The sequence below is a fragment of the Pomacea canaliculata genome, linkage group LG11, assembly GCF_003073045.1.
Source record: "Pomacea canaliculata isolate SZHN2017 linkage group LG11, ASM307304v1, whole genome shotgun sequence".
NCBI lineage: Eukaryota > Metazoa > Mollusca > Gastropoda > Architaenioglossa > Ampullariidae > Pomacea > Pomacea canaliculata.
The window spans coordinates 11,276,374-11,298,023 of NC_037600.1; the positions used below are offsets into that span (position 1 = coordinate 11,276,374).

At 37.1% G+C, this 21,650-nt stretch overlaps 1 protein-coding gene across 5 annotated transcripts in view; it reads left to right on the plus strand.

Annotated features, from left to right (window-relative positions):
- Positions 1-21,650, plus strand: part of LOC112576297 — a 35,462-nt gene extending 13,812 nt beyond the window's left edge. The window contains exons 1-5 of one of the 5 annotated variants that reach the window (XR_003101793.1): positions 622-927; positions 1,705-5,004; positions 16,178-16,335; positions 16,696-16,848; positions 17,514-17,645. Coding sequence is in view for 1 of the 5 variants with exons in the window: in XM_025258651.1 (XP_025114436.1) it covers positions 19,111-19,170 (60 nt within the window). In the remaining 4 variants the exon portion in view is untranslated. The other 4 variants (XR_003101791.1, XR_003101792.1, XR_003101794.1 and 1 more) reach the window with 4 other exon arrangements.

A 21,650-nucleotide genomic window follows, 5' to 3' on the forward strand; every position in this document is an offset into this window, starting at 1 on the left:
ATACAGTCTTCAGAGAGTAATACTTAAAAGTATAAGTCTTCACATACAAGCATATATCTGTACCTATATACAAAATATTTTTAGTCACCAGGTTATTTATATAAATTTTTAGACATAACTTCTACTGCTTCTACACACAGTCTACCTGCTACCCTTTTACTACTCATGTTGCTAATTCTACTACTCTTCCACTGCTGAATGAAATGTATTAATTCAAAATTAAAGTGTTTGTTTTTCTATTTAACTAAAGTAAACATTTGGTTTAATCGCAGAAGCAGAGCCTTACTTTAACACAATAAAAGGCTAGATGCCATCTCTAACATACAGCAAGCAGTCAGTGACAGCAGGGATAGAAGGTGGTCTGTTCTATGTACATTGTACACTGTATAAGTAATTTATATATAATGTTTGCACAACAGTATATTCAACTTATGGATTATAATAATACTATCTGTTCCATTTTACTAGAAAAGAAATGTATCTATGCAGGGAACTATATACATGTATCTGTTTATATATTTTTATACAAATGTCTGGTTTGTGGTATTAAAAGATTGAGAAGTAATTACTAATAAGGACATGTAGCCAATGTCCTTAAAGCAGCAAAAGATGTCATATAACAAATTCTTTTCTTCTTTATCTTTATGGTAAATTAGTAGAAGTAGTCAGAGATCTGGCCTTTGGGAATATTTCAACTGCCGCTATCAACTGAAAAAAAAATTCCTTCAATGTATACATTTATTTACACCTGATACACTCACTGCACACACAACCTGTGGCTTGTGATACTCTACAGTGCGAACAGAGAGTTAGTTATTCACACTGTAGAGTGTCTTCTATTTAAAGATATCAACACAGAACATACACCTGTCTACTCACACGGAAATTCCCTGTTGAGAAGAACGGTTTGTTTCCGGGAAGAGTCAGGTAAGTAACCTTGCTTAAACTGATCAAAGGCGGATAAACTGTCATTTTTAAGAGTTGTTAAGAATCTTATCGATCAATTTGTACTATTAAACCTGTTAACTATGCATTTTTGTAAAACCTAGATATAATTTCTGTTAATAATGATATTCGTACACCTCTTTAATGTATCGACGTTTCTTTCCGACCAAATGATGAGAAATATGCAACAAGTATTAATCGTAGCCGCACAGCATGCTCAAAATCAGAGAATTACTTTATGAATACTAAAAAATTAAAAGAATTTCCGTTACATAAGCTATAATAAATTAACATTTGTTTACTTTTTAGTCATTTTACGACACTCAGACATATTAATGATAGACACGTCAGATTTACGGTAACACTGACAAGGGAAGCTACTACTTGGTATCAACTTTATTTTCTCACAAGATTACTTCCCATTTGAACGATAATAGTCTGGTTTAAGGATTGCATCGAAGTCTACTTCACACCTAGGTTATTTTCGGATTATCTTACATTAGTCTTCAGCTTTTTTTCAGTCGTAGTTGTCTCAAGGGAGGTCTTGCTTGATAACTACTACATTTTATTTATTTATTACTTCCCATGCGTTTTTTACTCGGCTGATTCAGAGACTTTTTTGTCACTAATACAGGTGAATAATGAAGAGCTCCATAGCTCTAATGTTATGTATTAACTAATTAACACTTACTTTTAGCGTGCTAGGGATTTATTAGCTTCAAATGCATCTCACATATTTCATAAGTTTGAATTATATAGTTTGCCTACCAAGATGGCGACAGCATCAGCAGAGCCCAACGAAAGAGAGTGTCCGGTGTGCATGAATGACTTCGAGACACCAAAGATTCTACCGTGTGGTCATCTCCTGTGCCGAAAATGTGTCATTCCGTTGTGGAAAACTAATGCTTGTCCGCTGTGTAGAGGTCAAATTTTTGATTCTCCGTTACACTTCATGTTAATATTTAAAGTGGTGAAGATAGAAAACTTTGTCAACCACCTGCCGACAGATTTTGTGATGGAAGCGCTGGTGCAGAGTGCTCGTGTGCTGGCTAAAGGTACCGCGTGTGGGACATGCGATGCCAATAACAAGGCTGAGTTTATCTGTATGCAGTGCCTGGACACAATGTGTTCATCATGTCACAAGATACACAAGAAGATGTCAATGTCCCGCAGTCACGATGTGGAGAGTCTCTCCTCTGTGACACCTGAGCGTCTGGCTGCTAGCGGCCCCCCGCTGTGTGCTGACCACGGCGACAAACAGTTTCTCTTTTGTCAAGATTGTTAAGGTCTAAACTGTGTTTATGTACACTTTCCTGTCTTTCGAAAATAGAAAATAAAATGTTCGGAATATTTAGAATTAGTTAGTTTCCTTAGTTGTCTGTGTGGGTGTGTTTGTGTGGGTGTTTGTGTGTTTTACAGGTGGTATCATCCGCAATCCTTACACATGGTTTTCCCCCCTTAAACTTACAGTCGATATATTATCAATATTATTGATATCAGAAGAGACAAAGAAAGGTTTCTTTTCTAAAAAAAAATGTTACAGACTCCTAAGAAACTCTATTTTGTTCTACATCCCTCTATTTCTGTTACTCCCAAGCTTCAACGAACTATGTGAATTAAGTCTTGCACACACTTGCTCACGCATGCGTACGACAGATTACAAACACACAACATCTTTATGAGTTCACGCAGGCAAAGGTGAAGAATATTTAGTTGTAGTCAGAGATGGAAAGTGAAAGCATTAATGCTAGACAGTGGTCAGAGAGGTGGAAGTCAGGAGAAAGTACCTTGCTTCAGGACCTGAACGAAGACAACACCACAGGTCGTCCATCAGATGGTAGAACAAGAATTTACCGTTGCCCTAGTGTTGTAGACTCAGTGCGTGTAAACTAACAATACTCTTGTAAGCAAGATTGAGACTGTGGCATGAAAATACAGATGTTTTGGTTCTAAATGATAATACGTATACGCCTCTAGAATCACAATTAAGTGTATTAAATAAAAGAACATTGATGCACATTTGTTCGTTCCCAGTGCTCAGTACTACAGATTACTTCTTTTTTCGTATCATAACCGTGTGATGATAAGTTGTAATAAAAAAGTGTTAATAAGTTTGGAATATCTACATGTGAACCTAGAAAGTTTATAGACATGCACACTGACCACAAACACGTAAATAGATGAAGATACAATCAGCCTGCAGAAGCCAGCTCTTGGCTGACCATTTGGCTGAAGAGATTGTTGGCCGTCGTAGAGGTCAAGTGTAGGTATGGCAGGTCAGTACAGACATTAACAAACCAGTTATTCACAGATTGCTTAAAAAGTGCGTTTTTTCACTGTTATGAATAAAAACAATTAATCTGTAATATTGTATGCGACTGTAATCACTGAATGCGATTTTTTCAATGTGTCCTTTTTTGTACATTGGCGAACTTTGGACCACGCTTTTATTTCTAGACAGGCTTGATGAAACATTCCCCCATATTTGAATGTAGGACCTTTAGGAACTCAATCTATAAAAAGCATGTTCAATCGCATTTTAGACATCTTCACGGCAATGGCCTAAATACTAGGCTAGAAGCCAGGAAGAACAGCAAAGGAAATTAATTTTTTTACCCATTATAATCCATCCAGAATATTTCAGAATAATTGTATGTGAAGGTGATTGATATTAAAAAGAAATGCAATTGATGCTGTCGACCCTTTGTCCGAATATTGAAACACATATTTACAATAAAAAAATTAATGCACGTTTAGAGATAAACAAAGAAAAGTTTGATAAACAATGGCTACCATAATTATAAATAACTTGTTTACTAAACTAAATACTCTCTCTATATATAAATGACTTCGTGATTACCTAAAACTACATATGTCTTGATATAATAGACATTAATATTTTTGTTTTGTCAGCCTATGACACATGGGATCCAAGGTACCTTCTATTGCTTGATTTGTGTGGTATGACAAAAGAAAACATACTCTGTTTCTGTTGTGTAAAATTTTACATTGCTGGCTTCATTGGCAGATGGGTGTATTCTTAAAATGACTGGTAATATATGTGCATGTGTTTGTTTTTCTGTTGTTATATTGTAAAATATTGCATATTTATGTGAAATGTATCTGTGAGAGATAAAAAATGTTTTTTTAAAAAAATGATGCTGCCGTGGTTCTGTGTCTGCATTGATGAACACACGCTCACACACACACACACACCTTCGATCAAATGTCTTATCGACAAACTCACAAGGAATAAGTGAACTGTTGTTTTCTAGGAATCAGACTAATTTTACTAAAGGTACTTCATTGTTTATGCCGAACCCTGCGCTATATTTCAAGGGTCCTTATTGCGCTGTTGCGAATGTCAGATAGGCAGAGCTTATAACGAACAGACAGACTGACAATGTTGTCTTACGCAACCAAGATGGAAATTTGGGGTATTTTTTTCTCTATAGCAACACATTTCATTCTATACTTATAGAATCCATTCTATAGCTAAAGAGCAAAGAAAGTTGTAAAAGTTAAAGTATTTCATATATATAAATATAACTTATAAAATAAATTCTGTACAGAGCTGAAATGCATACAGAACGAGGCTGGCTTACTTGCATATGGGGAAAGAAGGTCAAAGATCAACTAATTAGTGCCCTGGAAACATAGCCTTATAATTTATGGCGTATTCACGCTCTGGACACCTCGTCGTGACAAGAAAATTTTAAAGAAAAAGTAACTCAACAAATCAAGATATGCGCTAGAGAAATGAATAGAGATGGTGACCTCACACAGATATACAGCAAGCATGTAATATATTTTTTTGCTCCGTTCAAAGCACACATAGATATCAACGGGTATCAACTGATAGAGCACACGACCAAACGTTCTAGCTCTCGCCCCTCTGTTGATAACTCCATTCGTTATCATTTTACTGCTCATAGCAAAATGTTGATTTGCTAACAAAGACAAACCATTCTTTCCAGGGAGTAAATGTCTCTATCCTCGTGTAACTATGTTTCTGATAAATGCATAGTACTTCAAACTTATTTCTTGGGTGACCTAAAGGTAATCAATTTTTATCGTATTTAGATGATAGATACATATTTATTAAAAATTATTTATAAATAAATGAATGTTCTCTGACGCAGTTTATTTTACAACACCGCACCTGACTTTCCTTTTAAAAAAGTGAAGAAGATTTGGGGAGTGTTGTATGCTTGTCTCAATCATCAATTTGTTTGCTTTATGTGCTGCATCGGTCAAGCAAAGTTTGTTAGAGGATTATACCGACTGTCATTAATCTGTAGCTCAGATATTTGAGATACACCGAAAGCAAACCAAACAAATACTTCTCTCGTATATCGTCGGAACATTCCCAAACATACCAGTAAATTAATGTTCAGCAAACAGATATATCTTAGTGAGTTAGTGTGACTCAGGTAGGAAATGTGTAATGACATTCATTGTTGCAGGTATTAAGTCTTCAGTTGACTTAAGTGTTCGATACCTTCTATCAAAAATAAAACACACCTTAAAAGGGAAGCTACTGCATTAAAAAAAACTCGTCAGATTGAAATAAGTATTGCTTCCGATTTTACCATTTCGGGTACTGGTCTTTAAATAACAACACCAAAGTCAATTAAGAACGTACACTAGTGGTGAGCGATGTTCAGCATGGCTGACGGTCATGCTCCTGTCTATGGGAGAGAAAATTTACTCTAAACCTACTTCAGTCGATGTTAAAGATGTTTGAAAAATAGTAAAAATAGTTTTTAAAAAAATCAGGGAATGTACAAATGAAAGATTGCTGCACCCGCTGTGTTACAAAAGAATAACCGATTGTGAGACGTGGTGAGTTCTGCTTCTGCCGACTTCGTAAACAACTCTAAGCTTTGGTGAACACAGGCCAGGTTATGGCCTCAATGAAACAAAAGGACAAAAAAAGAAAGAAGGCTTCAAGTTCTGAAGAAAGTGCGATGGAAAGCTCAAAAACAACGGACGGAGGAGAGAGAACAGGCCCGTCTTTCGTGAGAAATCGGATAGTAATTCCAAAAAAGGTAGGCCGTCGCAGTCTAGAGACAGGCAACAAACGCTACTTACACAGGCCTTTGTCGTCAAACAAGGTGACAATGCTGCTATTGTAGAAAGACTTGAGGCCTTACAGAAAACGACCGATTCGATGAAACAGCTGATAGAAAACAGCAGATGTTCACTTGCTGAGCAAATTGATAAAAAAAATAGAAATTCTTACAAGCACTTTGTTTGAATTAAGAACAGAAAATGATCATCTAAAAAAATCTTAGAACAAACGCAAAAACAAGTAAAAAGCTTGGAGGAAGAATCACAAAGTTTGAGAGTACAATGTGCAGAGCAGAAGGAACAAATCAACGTGCTGGAACAGTACTCACGACGTGAATCTATACGTGTGTTCGGGATACAGGGAGACACAAAAGAAGAAACACCTGCAGACTGTAAAAAAAAATACTGCATATGATTCAGCATGTGCTTGGTTTGACAGATATTGATAGTGCCAAAATTTCGACACTTCATCGAGTGGGGAGAGTGACGACAAACAAACCTCGACCAGTGATCATAAAATTCGTGTCGCGCAAGGACAGAGATATGGGCTCCGGTGCATAGGCGGTCTTAACTCGAGTTAAGACAGCAGTTAAGCCAAGCACGCTGTCTTAGCCTAAGACGTCTGCTAAGCGCGATGCATGGGCGGTCTCAACTCGCTAAGCAAGCGGTCTTCGTCTTAAAATTTAAGACTGGTCCCCCCCTGGCTTAACTCCTTGCTTAGCCGCGCCACTCTGCTTACGCATGACCGCACGGCGGCTGTCGTAGTAACAGTGGCGCTTGGTCGTGTTGTTTACTGAGTTGCCCTGCGTATACCATTGACAGATACAGATTTTTCACTACTTAGGGATCCATCAAATCCATTTGAAATGTATGACGTCGATTTGTTTCATCGTTTTCGATTCCGTCGAGCGAACGTAACAGTGGAAAATGATTTCGACCATCATTTTCACGAAAAGACTCTATTCCGCCTTTGCTGCAGGTAAGACATAGTCACCACCACTATATAAATATAATAATTAATAAGTGTAATTGACAGCATTACGTTAAAAATATTTAATAATGTTAGCATGACTTCAAAATATAATCACATAACAAACAATGGCGTATAACTTAAGATGGTGTTGACGACAGTGGGTGATGTTTGTGTTTTATTATTGCTGCTCTCAGGTAAACATGAGACACAAAACCAATACATTTTTGGAAAGGATAAAACTTGAACTTTGCAATAAAAGTAATGAAAATTTTCTACTTTCACTCTGGTGACAGCAATAATCCAAGAAAATTCACAGTTTGCTATACTTGGCTCATATGAGCAGAGGCACAATTCTGGCCCATCCACTGTGCTCCAGGGTTAGGGTTAGGGTTAGTATTGTTTTAGAGTATTATTAACATTAACATTATTAAAAAATTGATGTCATTGTATTTAAGTAGAACAACACAGAATAAAGTAGCAGAGCACCCAGAATCTCCGATATAGTTTGATTTAATACATGTTTATCAATTTGACAGGCATTTCCTTGCAGTATGTCTCAAGTTGTAAGCATGTGGCTCAAGAGGTAAATAATCATAATAGGTTAATGTTCACATCGTCCTTTTTAACTAAAAATGGACAGTTTCGTTGAGATGTGAGTACTAAAATATATAAATCATTGAGGTCAATAATGTTTCCTATGTCTTTTGCAGGTGATAGTGGCATCACAATTTTATGCAAAAAAGGCATAATGCAAGTTGTAGTGGCTGACACTTTTGGCATTGACATGGGATGAATATGGGAGACAGTGGCTACCCGCTGACTGATTGGCTTAGTATCCCCCTTTTTTTAAAATGCAGACACTAGAGCCAAGGAAAAGTTCAACTATGCCCACAGCTCAACAAGTAACACATTGAGAGAACCAATGATGTTCTCAAAATTGGTTCCATTTCTTCAGGAACAACTACGATAATACTGTCTTTGCTTTGTCAGGTTTAAAATGCACAAGTTTTGCTTGTGGCTGGTTAGTATGTGTCTTTACTCCATGTTGTAATATATTGCACCCTTTTGTTTGCATCATGGTTTAGAATACATAAACTCCTCCCTTTAATATCCAATGCTCCAGAATATATTGTGTGACATCAGATACATCCCTGCCAAGCAGCAAAAATCATCAGGTGTTCCATTGTGCTGTCATAATTTCTAACTGAATGGTCACAACATTTATTATTCAATTTGACTTTGGCTGAATAGCAGCATCCGCCTCAACCAGTCGGTCAACACTTTGAGCAGCCGGCATTACCAATTCATTTTCCATCTGTTTTTACATGTAGTATTTGTTACCTCAGCCTGCGCCAGATTTATTTTGATTTCCATCAATTGCGATTCTTTTTTAACATGATCAAGTTCACTGTCCAGGAGATACAAAGTTTTTCTTTCTTTAATCTGGATTCTTTTGTATCATCAGGTATTTTGTTTTCTTCAGATGACTCAGTTGACGGATGGAATACTGGCTGCTTGGTACATCACCTTGGTGTGTTTTATCTGACAGTCAAAAAGATTTTTTTCAGAAATGTGCAACTGTCTAGGCATAAGCCACTTTGACAGCTTTGAATATTGCTCTCTGGCTCTCAGTGGTGTTGATGCTGCATGAAAGAAATATTTTGTAGAAATTGATTCATGACAATTTGACAAGGGAGCACTGAGTACTTACCATTGCATTAGCCATATTTCTAATAAGATCATTAAATGAAGGGTTCAAAATGGGCAGTTTATCTGTAACACAGAGACAGGGGGCTATAACACTAATACCAAAAGGAGACAAACCCAAACATCTGTTAAAAAACTGGCGCCCAATCTCTTTATTAAATGTGTCATATAAAATTGCCTCAGCCTGTATAGCTCAGAGAATAAGCAGGTTATGCCATCTATTATTCACGAGGATCAGAGAGGTTTTATGCAAGGAAGATCGACTGCAGATAATATTAGACTAGTATATGATATATTATACTATATTCAGTTACAGCGAAAGCCAGGTTTGCTACTGCTAGTGGACTTTGAGAAAGCTTTTGATTCTATTGCACACTCATTTATTCAGGAAGCCCTTAGATTGTTTAATTTTGGACCAGATCTTTTACGGTGGGTAAATGTATTTTATAAAGATGCAGAATCTTGCCTTCTTGTAAATGGTTGTCTCTCGACGTTTTCGTATAGAACGAGGTTACAGACAGGGCGATCCTCTTTCACCATATATCTTCCTTATATGTGCGGAAATTCTCTCCATTCTACTTAGAGATAATGCTGATATTAAAGGTATAGTTGTGGGAAGCAAATCATTCTTAGTGTCACAATTTGCTGATGACATGTCATTGTTTCTTGATGGATCTAAAGAATCTTTTGAAGCAACTGTTTGGGAACTGGAGAAGTTTGCTCTGTTTTCATGTCTCAATATTAACTTTGATAAAACTGCTGCAATTTGGATTGGTATTAATCGAGGCGCTATATGACTCAATTAAAAATTCAATGGAATCCCGAAACATTTACAGTCCTTGGTATTACTTTTTCTCTAGACCTTGAAGCTGTGATAAATATTAACTACCAAAAGAATTTTACTAAAATGCACAGGATTATGATGGAATGGAAGGCAAGAGATCTCACACCAATAGGGAGAAACGCTGTATTCAAATCCCTTATACTGTCTTTATTTACTCATCTATTTATTACTCTTCCCTGTCCTGGTAAGAATATTCTTAAGAAAATTAGTCAGTCAGCCTTTGAGTTCATTTGGAAGAAGAAAATTCTCAAAATTAAAAAAAACCACTGTTATCATGAAATACTCAGAAGGGGGACTAAAGGTAGTGGATATCAATGCTTTTCATAATGCACTCAAGCTGACATGGATAAGGAAGATTTGTACATCAAATGCAGGCTGGAAGTACCTTTTGAATTCAATTCATCCACAGATTTTAAATTTTCAACAGTATGGAGGATACTTTCTGGAAAATATTGCTGAAACAAATGTGTTTTGGAAAGATGTATTCGCTATTTTTTCAGACTTTTGCATTAGATTTACCCCCTTGTCACTTACAGAATTTCTGCATGAGCCGTTATTTTTTAATACTTTTCTGTCCAAATCTGATACACAAAAATCAGTAGAAAAATGGTTAAACTGTAATATTATGAAAATTGGGGATTTACTTGATAATAATGGAATACCTATGAAATTTGAAATATTCCAACAAATACATGGCAAAAATATAAACTTTCTCGAGTATTACAGTAGAATCATGGCCATTGTCAAATATAAAAGAAAGATTGGTCACTTATGGAAACAATCGGACAGAAATACTACAGGCTATGCACCACTGTTAGCCATAATCAAGCATAAAAAAGGCACAAAAGGTGTATATAATAAACTGTTATGTTCACAGACGCCTCCTACATGCATTAGAAAATGGGAAAAAGTTTTTCCAGACCTTCAGTGGGGACAAATATTTGCTCACCCTTTTATTGTTACAATGGATACAAAACTTCAGTGGTTTTCAATATCGTAATTCTGCATCGTGTTTTAGCTACAACACACTATTATATCAAATAAAACTAAGAGATTCAGATCTTTCCACTTCTGCACTCAGTCAGGAATCTATAGAACACTTGTTTTTTGATTGTATTATTGTTTAAAAAATTTTGGAAGGATCTCTTTACTAAGTTAAAAGAAAAATGTGCGCATTGTGAGCAGATAGAAGTAAAGAAACAGTTAATACTATTTGGAGTCCAAAATGAGCTTATGACAGATAAGATATTCAGCCTCATTCTAATTATGGCAAAGTTTCATATTTTTCGGTGCAAATGTTTCAATATTCATCTAAGTGTGAACTCATTTGTATTGGAAATAAAGAAAAGATATCATGTAGAAATATATTACTACACAATAAATAGTAAGCCAGAATGTTTTTCACTAAAATTGATGCCATATAAGCAGCTTCTCTTTACACATTGAATGTTTCTGTCTGTGTATATATATTTTTTTAAGTGAGAATGCATTTACATTGTGGTCTAATGAGGAGCCTGCGAATCCTGTTCTTTTCCACATTCCTCTTCCTCTTTTTTTCTCTCTCTTTTGTGTTTGTGTTTTGTGACAATCCATAGTTTTGTTTTGTTTTGAATGTGCATAATGTGTAATATTATTTACTGTCTACTAATTTAGTATTTGTTATTTAATCTTCTAAACACATGTACATTACAATAAGTCAAGATCATTACCTATTATGTAAGTTTTCATAACATCATTATCATCATTTCCATTGCTTTATTTGTAAACATATCTCAAGCATGACGGTGCAAGTGATTATTCGTATGACGAGGATAATGTGTAAGTTTGTATTAAGATTTCAGAATATTTGTCTACTTTCATTTCTTGTCCTTATATTTGTCAAGACAAAGCATTGCTATTTCGAAACTTGTGCTACTAGGTGCTATTGATGTTTTTTTTTTATCAAATTATGCAATTACTCCCCTTTTCCTTAGTAGATTACACTTATGGTATAGATTGTCATTGATGCCAAATTGACATGTTTTAAACACATACAAATATGCACTCACACCCTCACTCACACACATATTCTATTCTATTCTATCTTTATTGCTATGTACAAATGATAAATAGATTTTCTTATTTGTGAAATTTCCTCTTAAAGATATATAAATTTAAGAATTGTGTAAAACTGATGTCATGTTTGGTTTTTTTTGTATTTGTTTTTTTTGTTTTTGTTTTTTTTTGTTTGTTTGTTTTTTTTTAATGGTGAAATTAGTAGGGATTAGGATGTGTATTCTCTAGGGAATGTCAGCGGTAATTGTAATAGTTGTATGCTCAATGGCATGGGAAATGTCCATGTCTTGTTTAAGACCCACCTTCATTGTTATGTTTATTTTTGTTGATGTAAATCCCAATAAAAAAAAAGAAACATACAAACATCAAACGTGGCCACACACCTAATTGTAGATTCCACCCTGAACACTTCCACAACCACTGATAGACTTTGACCTTACTAAATACAACAAAAATAGGTCATATACGTCGAGCCTATCAAAAATCTAATATATTATTGTATTACTGGATTAGTGGCAGACGATTTTTTTTTTCCTCAAAACTATTAAAACGAGGCAGGTATTACAAAGCTTCCGGTTTAGTCACATTTCAGATTGACTACTAAAACGAGGCAGGTATATACAAAGCTTCCGGTTTATTCACATTCATTTGTTTAGGTTCGCCGAGAATAACAGCGGAGAACTTCGCAAGAGGCTAACCGTTGGTCTCGGCAGACAGACAGCAATTAATCCATCATCCTATCATGAACGTTCATGATCCTATTGAGCAGACGGAAGCGATGTTCAGGCACGATCCAATAATTCACAGGGGAGTGGGGTGTGGAGTTGTGTGCCTTTAATCATGCTTTAGGTGATGCGGCTATTTGAGTTTTAGTTGTTATTTTTGGCATTTGTTTATATTAGCGGCGGGTGTGGAGTTGTGTGCCATTAATGAACTAGGTGATGTGGCTATTTGAGTTTTATAGTTGTTTTTTTTTGCATCAGTTTATATTAGCGGCGTTTACGTGGATCTCGAGTTGTGTGCTGCTGATGAACTACCTTTAATGATTCGGGTGACAGGGATATTTTAAGATTGTTTTTGCATCCCTTATCAATAAACAGCGGGTGTAGATCAGTCGTGTGTCAATAATTAACTGCCTAAAATGAACTGAGTGATAGGGATATTTTAGGGCTTTTTTCACATAGGTTAAATTAAATAACTGCCCGACTTTGGTAAGCAGACGACAGTAGCGGAGTGACGTCACAGTATCCTCCTAGCTCCGCAGGCGTCTCTGATCTCTGTTACTGCATGGACGTGGTTACTGCTACGTCCTTTTTGTAATGGACTTCGGCTGTTACTCTAGAAGAGACACTTTAGTCTCTGCACTATCTTAAGGCAAACCAGAGCAAACTAAATAGCTTTTGTATAAGGGTTGATATCGTCTAGTCATAGTTTTCAAAAGCGTTAAGCATTTATTATAATGTTTTGGGGTTATTTTGGCAATGTTACTAAAGTTTTCTTTATGTGATCTATGTTAGAACTTGAACAATCAGAAATAGTGCATGAAGAAATCCTACAGGATGGTAACTACAGCAAGAAGTCTGTCCAGCACAATTCGCCTGAATGATGGGGTGGAAATGCCTATGTTTGGTCTGGGTACATGGCAGGCTAAAGCAGGTCCCAATGGACCAGCAGAGAAAGCAGTGATTTATGCTCTTCAGAATAACTACAAAATGATAGACACTGCAACACTTTAAGGAAATCAGGCAGAAGATAGAGCAGGGATTAAGAAGTCAGGAGTCAAGAGAGACGATGTCTTTCTTGTAACCAAACTGTGGACCAATAGCTATGAGTCATGTAAAGATGAATTCAACACAAGCCTAAAAGAGTTAGACTCAGGATACATTGACCTGTACCTCATCCATTCACCATCAGATGGATATGTGTTGGAGTCATATAAAGCTATGATGGAGTTCCAGCAGAAAGGTCTAGTCAGGTCCATCGGAGTTTCCAATTTTGGCATTCACCATTTAGAGAAGATGAAGAAAGCTGGAGTTCCTACCCCTGCTGTCAATCAAATAGAGCTGCACTCCTGGATGAAGAGATATGAGTTGGTGAAATACTGCCGAGATAATGGAATAGCAGTCATGGGTTACTCACCACTAGTGAAAGCTGAAAGGATGAAAGACCATACCCTTGTCAGTGTGGCAAAAACAATAGGCAAAACAGTTGGCCAGACACTAATTCGTTACAGTGTCCAAATAGGATATATTACCATTCCGAAAACAGTGAAGCCAGCTCGCATCATTGAAAATGCAGATGTCTTTGAATGGTCCATACCAGAGCAGGAAATGACAAAACTGAATTCTTTCCCCGAAAACTCTTGTACATGGAATCCAGCTGTGAGCCTTTGGAAGGGATAAAGGACAGAAGTCAAGTTTTAATGTTCACTGTAGCTTTATCATAATACACACTATTAATATTATACAGCATTATAGACTGCAAAAAAAAAATACTTAAAAAAAATTCGACTTAAATATAAGGTTTTTATTTCTATATTTACTATAAAACAAAAAAAAAACTCAACTATTTTTACTAATATTAAGAAATTAGCTATAAATTTACCTTCAATCGTTCATGGCACGGCCTGTCGTAGCGACAAAACACTCTAAGCGAAATAGTTCTTGACACTAAAGTAATGAGATATCATATCGGGTCAGATTCAATACTCACTTATCTTGGTCACGTGAACGCGTAAAACTGGGTAAAAGATAAGTTTCTACCACTTGTAACCAAAGTAAACCGTCATATCTTTGTAAGCTAAAGTATTACTCAGTAAGTCAGTCGATGTAATATTCATTGCTGTAAATATTCAGTTCAGTTCAAAGTTTCCTTCAGCGGTTGGAGCCCTCTGATTTTTATTGGTAGTTTGTATTTCAAGATGGCTGAGTCGCAGGAAAGAGAGTGTGCTGTGTGTACTAACGACTTCATTACTCCAAAGATTCTACCCTGTGGTCATCTCTTGTGTCGAGAATTTGTCATTTCCTGGATGGACTCAAAACCTGATGCCGGTTGTCCGCTGTCTAGATGCCCTATAGTAGAGCAGCCAGATGGAAGTTTGTCTGACACTGTTGACGCCCTGCTGACAGACTTTGTGATGGAAGCGCTGGTGGAGAAGCGTCGTGTGCTGAGTAAAGATCACCTTTGTTGTGTGTGTGAGGACGTCAGGGCGGACTTCATCTGTATGCATGTCACATGTGTGTTTCATCTTGTACAAAGGGTTCATAGCAAGCTCCCAGCGACCCGCAGTCACGATGTGGAGAGTGTCAGCACTGTGACACCTGAACGTCTGGCTGCCAGCCGCCCTGCACTGTGTGCTGACCACGGCGACAGACCAGCGGAGTACTTCTGCCGCGAGCACCGCCTCGCTGTCTGCTCAGCCTGTATGTTAAACGAACACAAATTTTGCCCAGAAACAAACTATCTCAACGATGAAATTAAGTCAGCACAAAACTCATTTACCGACCTAACAAAAAATCTGGTAGAAGCGGAGCACAAGCTAGAGCAGGCTATAGGTCAAGTGACGTCACGTGTACAGGAAGTTGATGTCAGCGAACAAGAAGACATGGCGCAGGTGGACAAGTCATGTGACCGACTTCAGAAGCTGGTGGAAGATATTTGTAAAGAGTTGAAGGACAAGTGTCGCAAGCCACATCTGAAAATCAGGAAGTCGCTATGTGATGTTAAGACTGGCCTTTGCAACCGTCTAGTGAAAGTGACGTCACACAAACACATAGTGACGCGAGTCACGGCATTGTCACAACATCCTTCACTGATACAGATGACAGAGGCTGTGACAGACAGAGTCAACAGCCTTGACCTTAGCGCTGACCTGTATCAAGTGGTGTGGGTGAAACCCTTGTCAAGAGTACAAAGCTGTCAAGAAGTTGCGGGACAGATAGAAGAAGTGCTCCGGATGTGGGAGCAGCAAAAGATAGTGTCAGAGGTAAAACTCGATTATTTTCTGTTTTCTGTAACACTAAAACAAGTTTCTTTCCTGCTAGTCATCTTCGTCTTTTTAAAAATCTTTTTTACTTCACTCGTATCAGCAGTTAGTGACAATGTGAAAAGTACTGTCATTGTAAGGGGCAACATTACAATACCAAACACTGACACACCCACCCTTAACAATCAAAAGATACAACCGAACGCGCGCTCGTACACACACCCACACATACAATTTAAACATCTGCCAGTACGGAAGAGAAAGTTCTTATGAAAAGGTGTCAGAGGACACAAAATATTAACACAGCAGCACAAAATAATTGTGCCCATTACCTGTTTCCACGGCGAGTCCAAGTAAACAGAGAAAATTTGACTGTTCAAATAATTATCATCAAGATCCTGTTGTGACTTTTGTTTAGAGCTTGATAAAAATGCTTAGCTCGATGATGATGAAGAAGAAAATAAGAAGGACGAAGACAAAGACGAAGAAGAAGAATAGTAGTAGTTTATAATTTTAATTACTATTTATTACGAATCGTTATAGATGTCTACTAAAAATGTGTTAATAATTTTCATAAAAAAAATATTATTTACAGTTGGTCACCCAGCACCAGTCTTTGTGTTCCACGAAAACTGCGGAACCAACATTCGTCTGACGAACGGTAACAGGACCGCGGAGAAGATACAGCCGCATGCGTTTAATAATGGGGTGGTCGTGTCACGTGACCCTATGTTGGCCGACGTCTTGTATGAAGTAAGATATTTGACTATGATGATGACGAGGATGATGATTATGAAGATGACAGTAATGTTATTAAAAATCACGCTTCAGAATAAAAATTACTTTTACTCATTTTTCTGTCTTTTATAGTGCACTGACGCAAACCAAAAAAAAAATGATTCTGAATTATTTTGGGTTTTTTTTTTTTTCAAAAAATCGTTGACACAAGTTGAACAAAAGTTTACTTCGGACGGATTGATTAGTCTCAATACATACTTTGTCTCTATTTACGCTAATTTTGCTTTACGTAAAGACTGGCATATCTTAATGCGAGTAATCGCTGTAATCAGCTGTCACAGCTTGACATGTCATGACACTGGGATGTTGACGCAGGTCAGAGTGGACACAGTAACAGGCGGGTACAACGAGCTAGCACTGGGTGTGACAAGAATTTCTCCTGCACACGTCTTTGTGACAAAATATGCTTCAGAGCTGCCAGACTCCGTTATCATCGGGCCCGGTGAGGTCTCCTACCAGCAAAGATGTGTGAGTTTTCATGTCTTTGAGTAGTAATGGCATGTGGTTTAGTCTTGGTGTAAGAGATGAAGCTGATTATCATTCACTTACTTTCCTTTTTTTTATTAAACAAAGCATACTTAAACGTTTAGTTGGATTCTCTTTTCTTTCTAAAGAGTAGGTTAAAATATAGTGACGAACATTAATTGCAAAATTTAAATTAAATCTTTGACTACTGTAAATAAAACCTACAAACATTCCATATATATATTATAAGTCCAATAAGAGACCTTAGACGATGTGTATATTTTTACATAGACAAGTGAGATGGGATAGATATTTATTAGGCCGTTGGATTTTTTTTATTTTATAAAATTGTGTGTAAATAATGGAAGTGGGGTATTAGCTTGATTTGTAAAAATGTTTCTGAAGTCCGTTTCGAGAAATTGAACTAAGGCTTATACTGACCTAAATAAATCCGACCCTAGTCATAATCAACACTCTTTTTGTATATCGTCACGATAAACTGAAGACCACCCCTGCTCATTTTTTGGAAAGTATCAAGCATTTATTTTTAATCGTACACTGTTAGAAAAAATAGTCGTTGAAAAGTGCCTGATAGAGGTCAAGCTGGGATGCTCACTCCTCACCCAATATTTTATCAAAAAGATAAAGTATCAGGTATTTATATGTAGATGCAGATACCGCTCGGAGTAGACCTCAAGAGACTTCACGTCGGGAGTCGAGTCGGGTTGCTGGTGACCTCATCAAACGACCTTCACCTCTACATTGACGGACGACCAGGGTGTTGTAGCCAAAATGTTACACATCACTGGTTTGCTGTCTTTGTATTGGTGGTTCAGTTAGTAAGTAAGAGATACAGACAGTGTGGACTGGCCAGTCGGGCATTTGGGCATTGCCCGGTGTGCCTATTTGTTTATTAGAATAATATAAACGTCGAAGCATCATGAAAGGGCGCTCTGTAAATAATGCCGCCTTTAAAGCTCCAGTCCGCCTGAATACAGATCATCACAAAACACAACGATGAGTCTGCACAGGAAGACACTGACACCGACACTAATTTTTCATGCAGCTGAAACAAGCATCTGCCGTTGGGCGTCTTAGTGGCATTGGAATCTTTTTTTTTTTTTTTTTTTTTACTAGATTAGCGTCATTTCACTTAGTTTAGTTTTTTTTCTATAATGATTTTTGACATTTTTCAGAGCAAGATCCTTCATGTATATATTATTACATCCAACCACTGTAGCATAACGATCAATTTTAACAAACAGCGTCTTTCAGGGTTAACACCACGAAAGCATAAATATATAAACATGAATTCCTTTATATCTATTTATATATTTGACACTATCAGAGAGTTTTCCATATCCACAAGGACCTCTTTGGTCACAGTCTGTAAAGCTTAGTTTCTTCAAAACCCGTAAATTCCAACGCCCGATAATTGATGTGGGTTAACTAATTTGCTTTCACAAACTATAAGCTACTTACACTCAAGATGTCCGCCTTGTGACCTTTCGAAAAGCGAAAATATAGTCCCTTGTCCCTTGGTTACTAGGCTGCTGGAGTTGTCACAACACAGGAAGAAACCTTTTCATCAGAGGAGCTTATTTGGTGATCTGGGAGTAGCGACAGTTACCCTGCCCCTAATGGAATCTTAATATTTTCGAGTAATTAGGCCAGTGTAAACTGTGACGGTGGCAGAATCTTTTATATTTTCGGTAGGCTCTTATGTCGACATACAACACGTGATGAAATGATTATTCGTCTTCTTTTCTTCTTTGGAGCGTATCCGGGCTCGTTGTTTCCTCCGTTTTTCCCATTGGGCCGGCAGGGAATACATTCTTCCCTACTCTTTCCTTCACAAACGTCACAACACGTCTTTCTACCACACAGGTCTATCGGGAATGGTCAACTGGGTTTACAGTGAATACTAGTCTCCCTACTAAACAATGTTTAGTTACCTGGTCTCGCAGTCACAACACAATGTAACCTTTCACAGGCGATACTATTGTCCATGAAACAATGAACGTTGCATACACAGAGAAGTTTGGGATTGCTGGTCAGACTATAACGTGTCTTCAACGGTGATAACGTGAAGGTTTCTAAAAACTCTGCAATTAGCGAGTAATAAGGAGAAAACACTTGTATTACCTACTTCCTTAGTTAACGTACAGACGTTTCTGTTTTTCGTAAAATGGACATTTGTAAAATTTTCGTTCGTTCTTTAAAGCATTAGGTTTTGTAGCTGCTGCTCTATTGTCTGTTTTACAGGTGACAGCCCTTCCCATATCTTGGAGAGCATACAGAATATCAGAGAACAGGGAGGCTTAGACAGTCAACACGAGAATATTTTGTGACTGACGACAACACCAAGCTGAGCGTTTATATCACCAATGAGAGCTCCAGTGAATGTGTTTGGTCAATTTTTGATCTATGTAAAACAAGAAGAGTACATATTGTGTCGTGTATCATTTTTTAATACTGTTAATAGAGATTAACAATAAAGGAAAAAATGGATCAGCTTCCCTCCCTACCACACACACACACAAAGTAAAGAGCATCTTCTTAGCATTGAGAGAAGTATGAAGGAATATTATTTAATCAAATTAAATGTCTCCTGTAAGCACTATGAAAAGGTTTATACATCAGTTATTGTTTAAATACCTTGAATCGACCATTGGCTTCTGTTTTCATTAATTTACATAATGCTGTAGATCGACAATAAATAAGTGTAAACTGTGATATTTTTTCAAAGCGCTCTACCCCTCTTGTCCAGTTTCCCTCACTCGGGAATAAAGATGTTGCAGATAGTAGCAACCGACTGATGTTCTAAAGAAGAAAAGATGAGAGAGCTACACACAGGCAGACTGTAAAGACTTTCAGACTTTCATCTCTCTTAGCTTGTATCAGTTTTGCTTTGCTTCTGCTACCTAATAAGTAAAATTATTACTTACAGAGTCTGTGCCTTTGCATGAAAAAATGTCTTTATTTATTAGAAAAAGCTTTGCGGCCTGTGTGAGTCATTTTTTTATTGCTTGCTTCAAAGAAAAATGTTTTCTTTTCCTGGATTTTAACGCAGTTTTGTGAAAAAAGAGTGAAATCCAAAGCAGGACAGTTCAGTAGTTGGGGATTACACAGTGTGGTGACTTGTAAGCACTTCTGGGGAAAGCTGTTAAACTGTGTCGTGCAGTGGCGGAGGTACAAAGCCTAAAGGGTTAAATCAAATGTAACTGCCTGTTAGTCTCAGATTGAACTTGTTAATAGGAAATAGACTTTCAAAAATTCTTCGAGATAATAATGTATATCCATCTGCACTCAGGTTTGTTTTTTAAAGTGTGGCAGCACTAAAATCTTATCACAGACACTTTAATGTGTCAATGATTTCTGTCAAGTGTACGAGCAGTGACGTACATGGCTGCTGTACTTATGTTATTGATATACTCAGGTGTAATTCTAACAAGACAATAAAGCGACTCACAGTTCAGTTATCTGACATATCGATGAGCTAAGATGTTTAACTGATTTCTTGATGATTTTGTGCAGCTTGCACTTATTAAAGATGTGTTTCCTGTTTGTATGATTTTGATATTTCGGCTGAAAATTATGGTTAATGTCTGAAGCCTATTCTTTGTCTTGGAAACACAGTCCGATAATACCACGGACGTGTGTAGGTGGACTGCTGTCTGTCTGTCGAGACCAACGCTAAGCCTCTTGCGAAGTTCTTACCTGTTAGTCTCGGCGAGCCTTAACAATGAATGTTACTAAACCGGAAGCTTTGTATACACCAGCCTCGTTCTAGTAGTTAACTGGAAAAAAATCGTCACATGCCTAAAGCATCAACAATCCTTTCCACATATAGTTTCAAATGCACGTTAGCCACCATCATTGTCAGTAGATGTCGATCCTTTTCCTTCTGTAGCCAAAGTCACATGGTAGCTGTCAGGTATCCCCACGATTCTGAGATAAGATAAACACACTGAGTAACCTAATGCTTTGTATAGGTCAGTTACTGTGGTGGCACTGATCATCTACAATAAAAGAGAAAATTCCTAACAATTAACATACATTAAACACACTTATTTAAATTCAACTTACTTTTTTATCACTTTGTTTACGCCCAAAATATTTTTTGTCAATTGTTTATAGATTAAATAGATCCATGCAAACAAGTGGATAGGTAGTCTTGTTTAGTACCATTGTGCTAGCTTACAGTTTCGCTCAACCAAATGAACCGTCGTAAGGATTACCGGTTACCACGCAGTCACTTGCGTCAGCCAAAAATGGAGTAAGGAATGAGGAACTACCCGGGAAGGGGAGAAATAGTCTTAAGCTTAGCGGGAGATAACGTGCCATGTGTTCCTACTTTTTTCACATTGTCGACATAACCCCACAGTGAACACACCCAACCACTCACAAGCCATCCACAGAAGATTTAATTTACAGTTTTTTAAACATTCTGTTCCACAGACGACAGTCACACGACACCTCGGCTGTCATATGTCGCAAGATTAGTAACTTGTTCATTTAATTTTCAGAGCATAATGAGATATATAAAACCGAGCTGATTCATTTTCTAAGGTTTACCTTTAGATATATATATATATGTACAGAGTTTTTTGTTTGTTTCTTCCTGTCGTTGTTTCTTCCCTTCTTGTTTGTTTCTTTCATCTGTCTAGAGTTCTTTCTTTTGTTATTGTGCCTTGTGGAATTGATGGGATTTAATTATTTTTTTTACAGGATTAAAAGGATCGATAAGTTACTCAGCTATCAGTGTGCTATTTATAGCAGTCTACTAAGAAAAATAAAGTGGT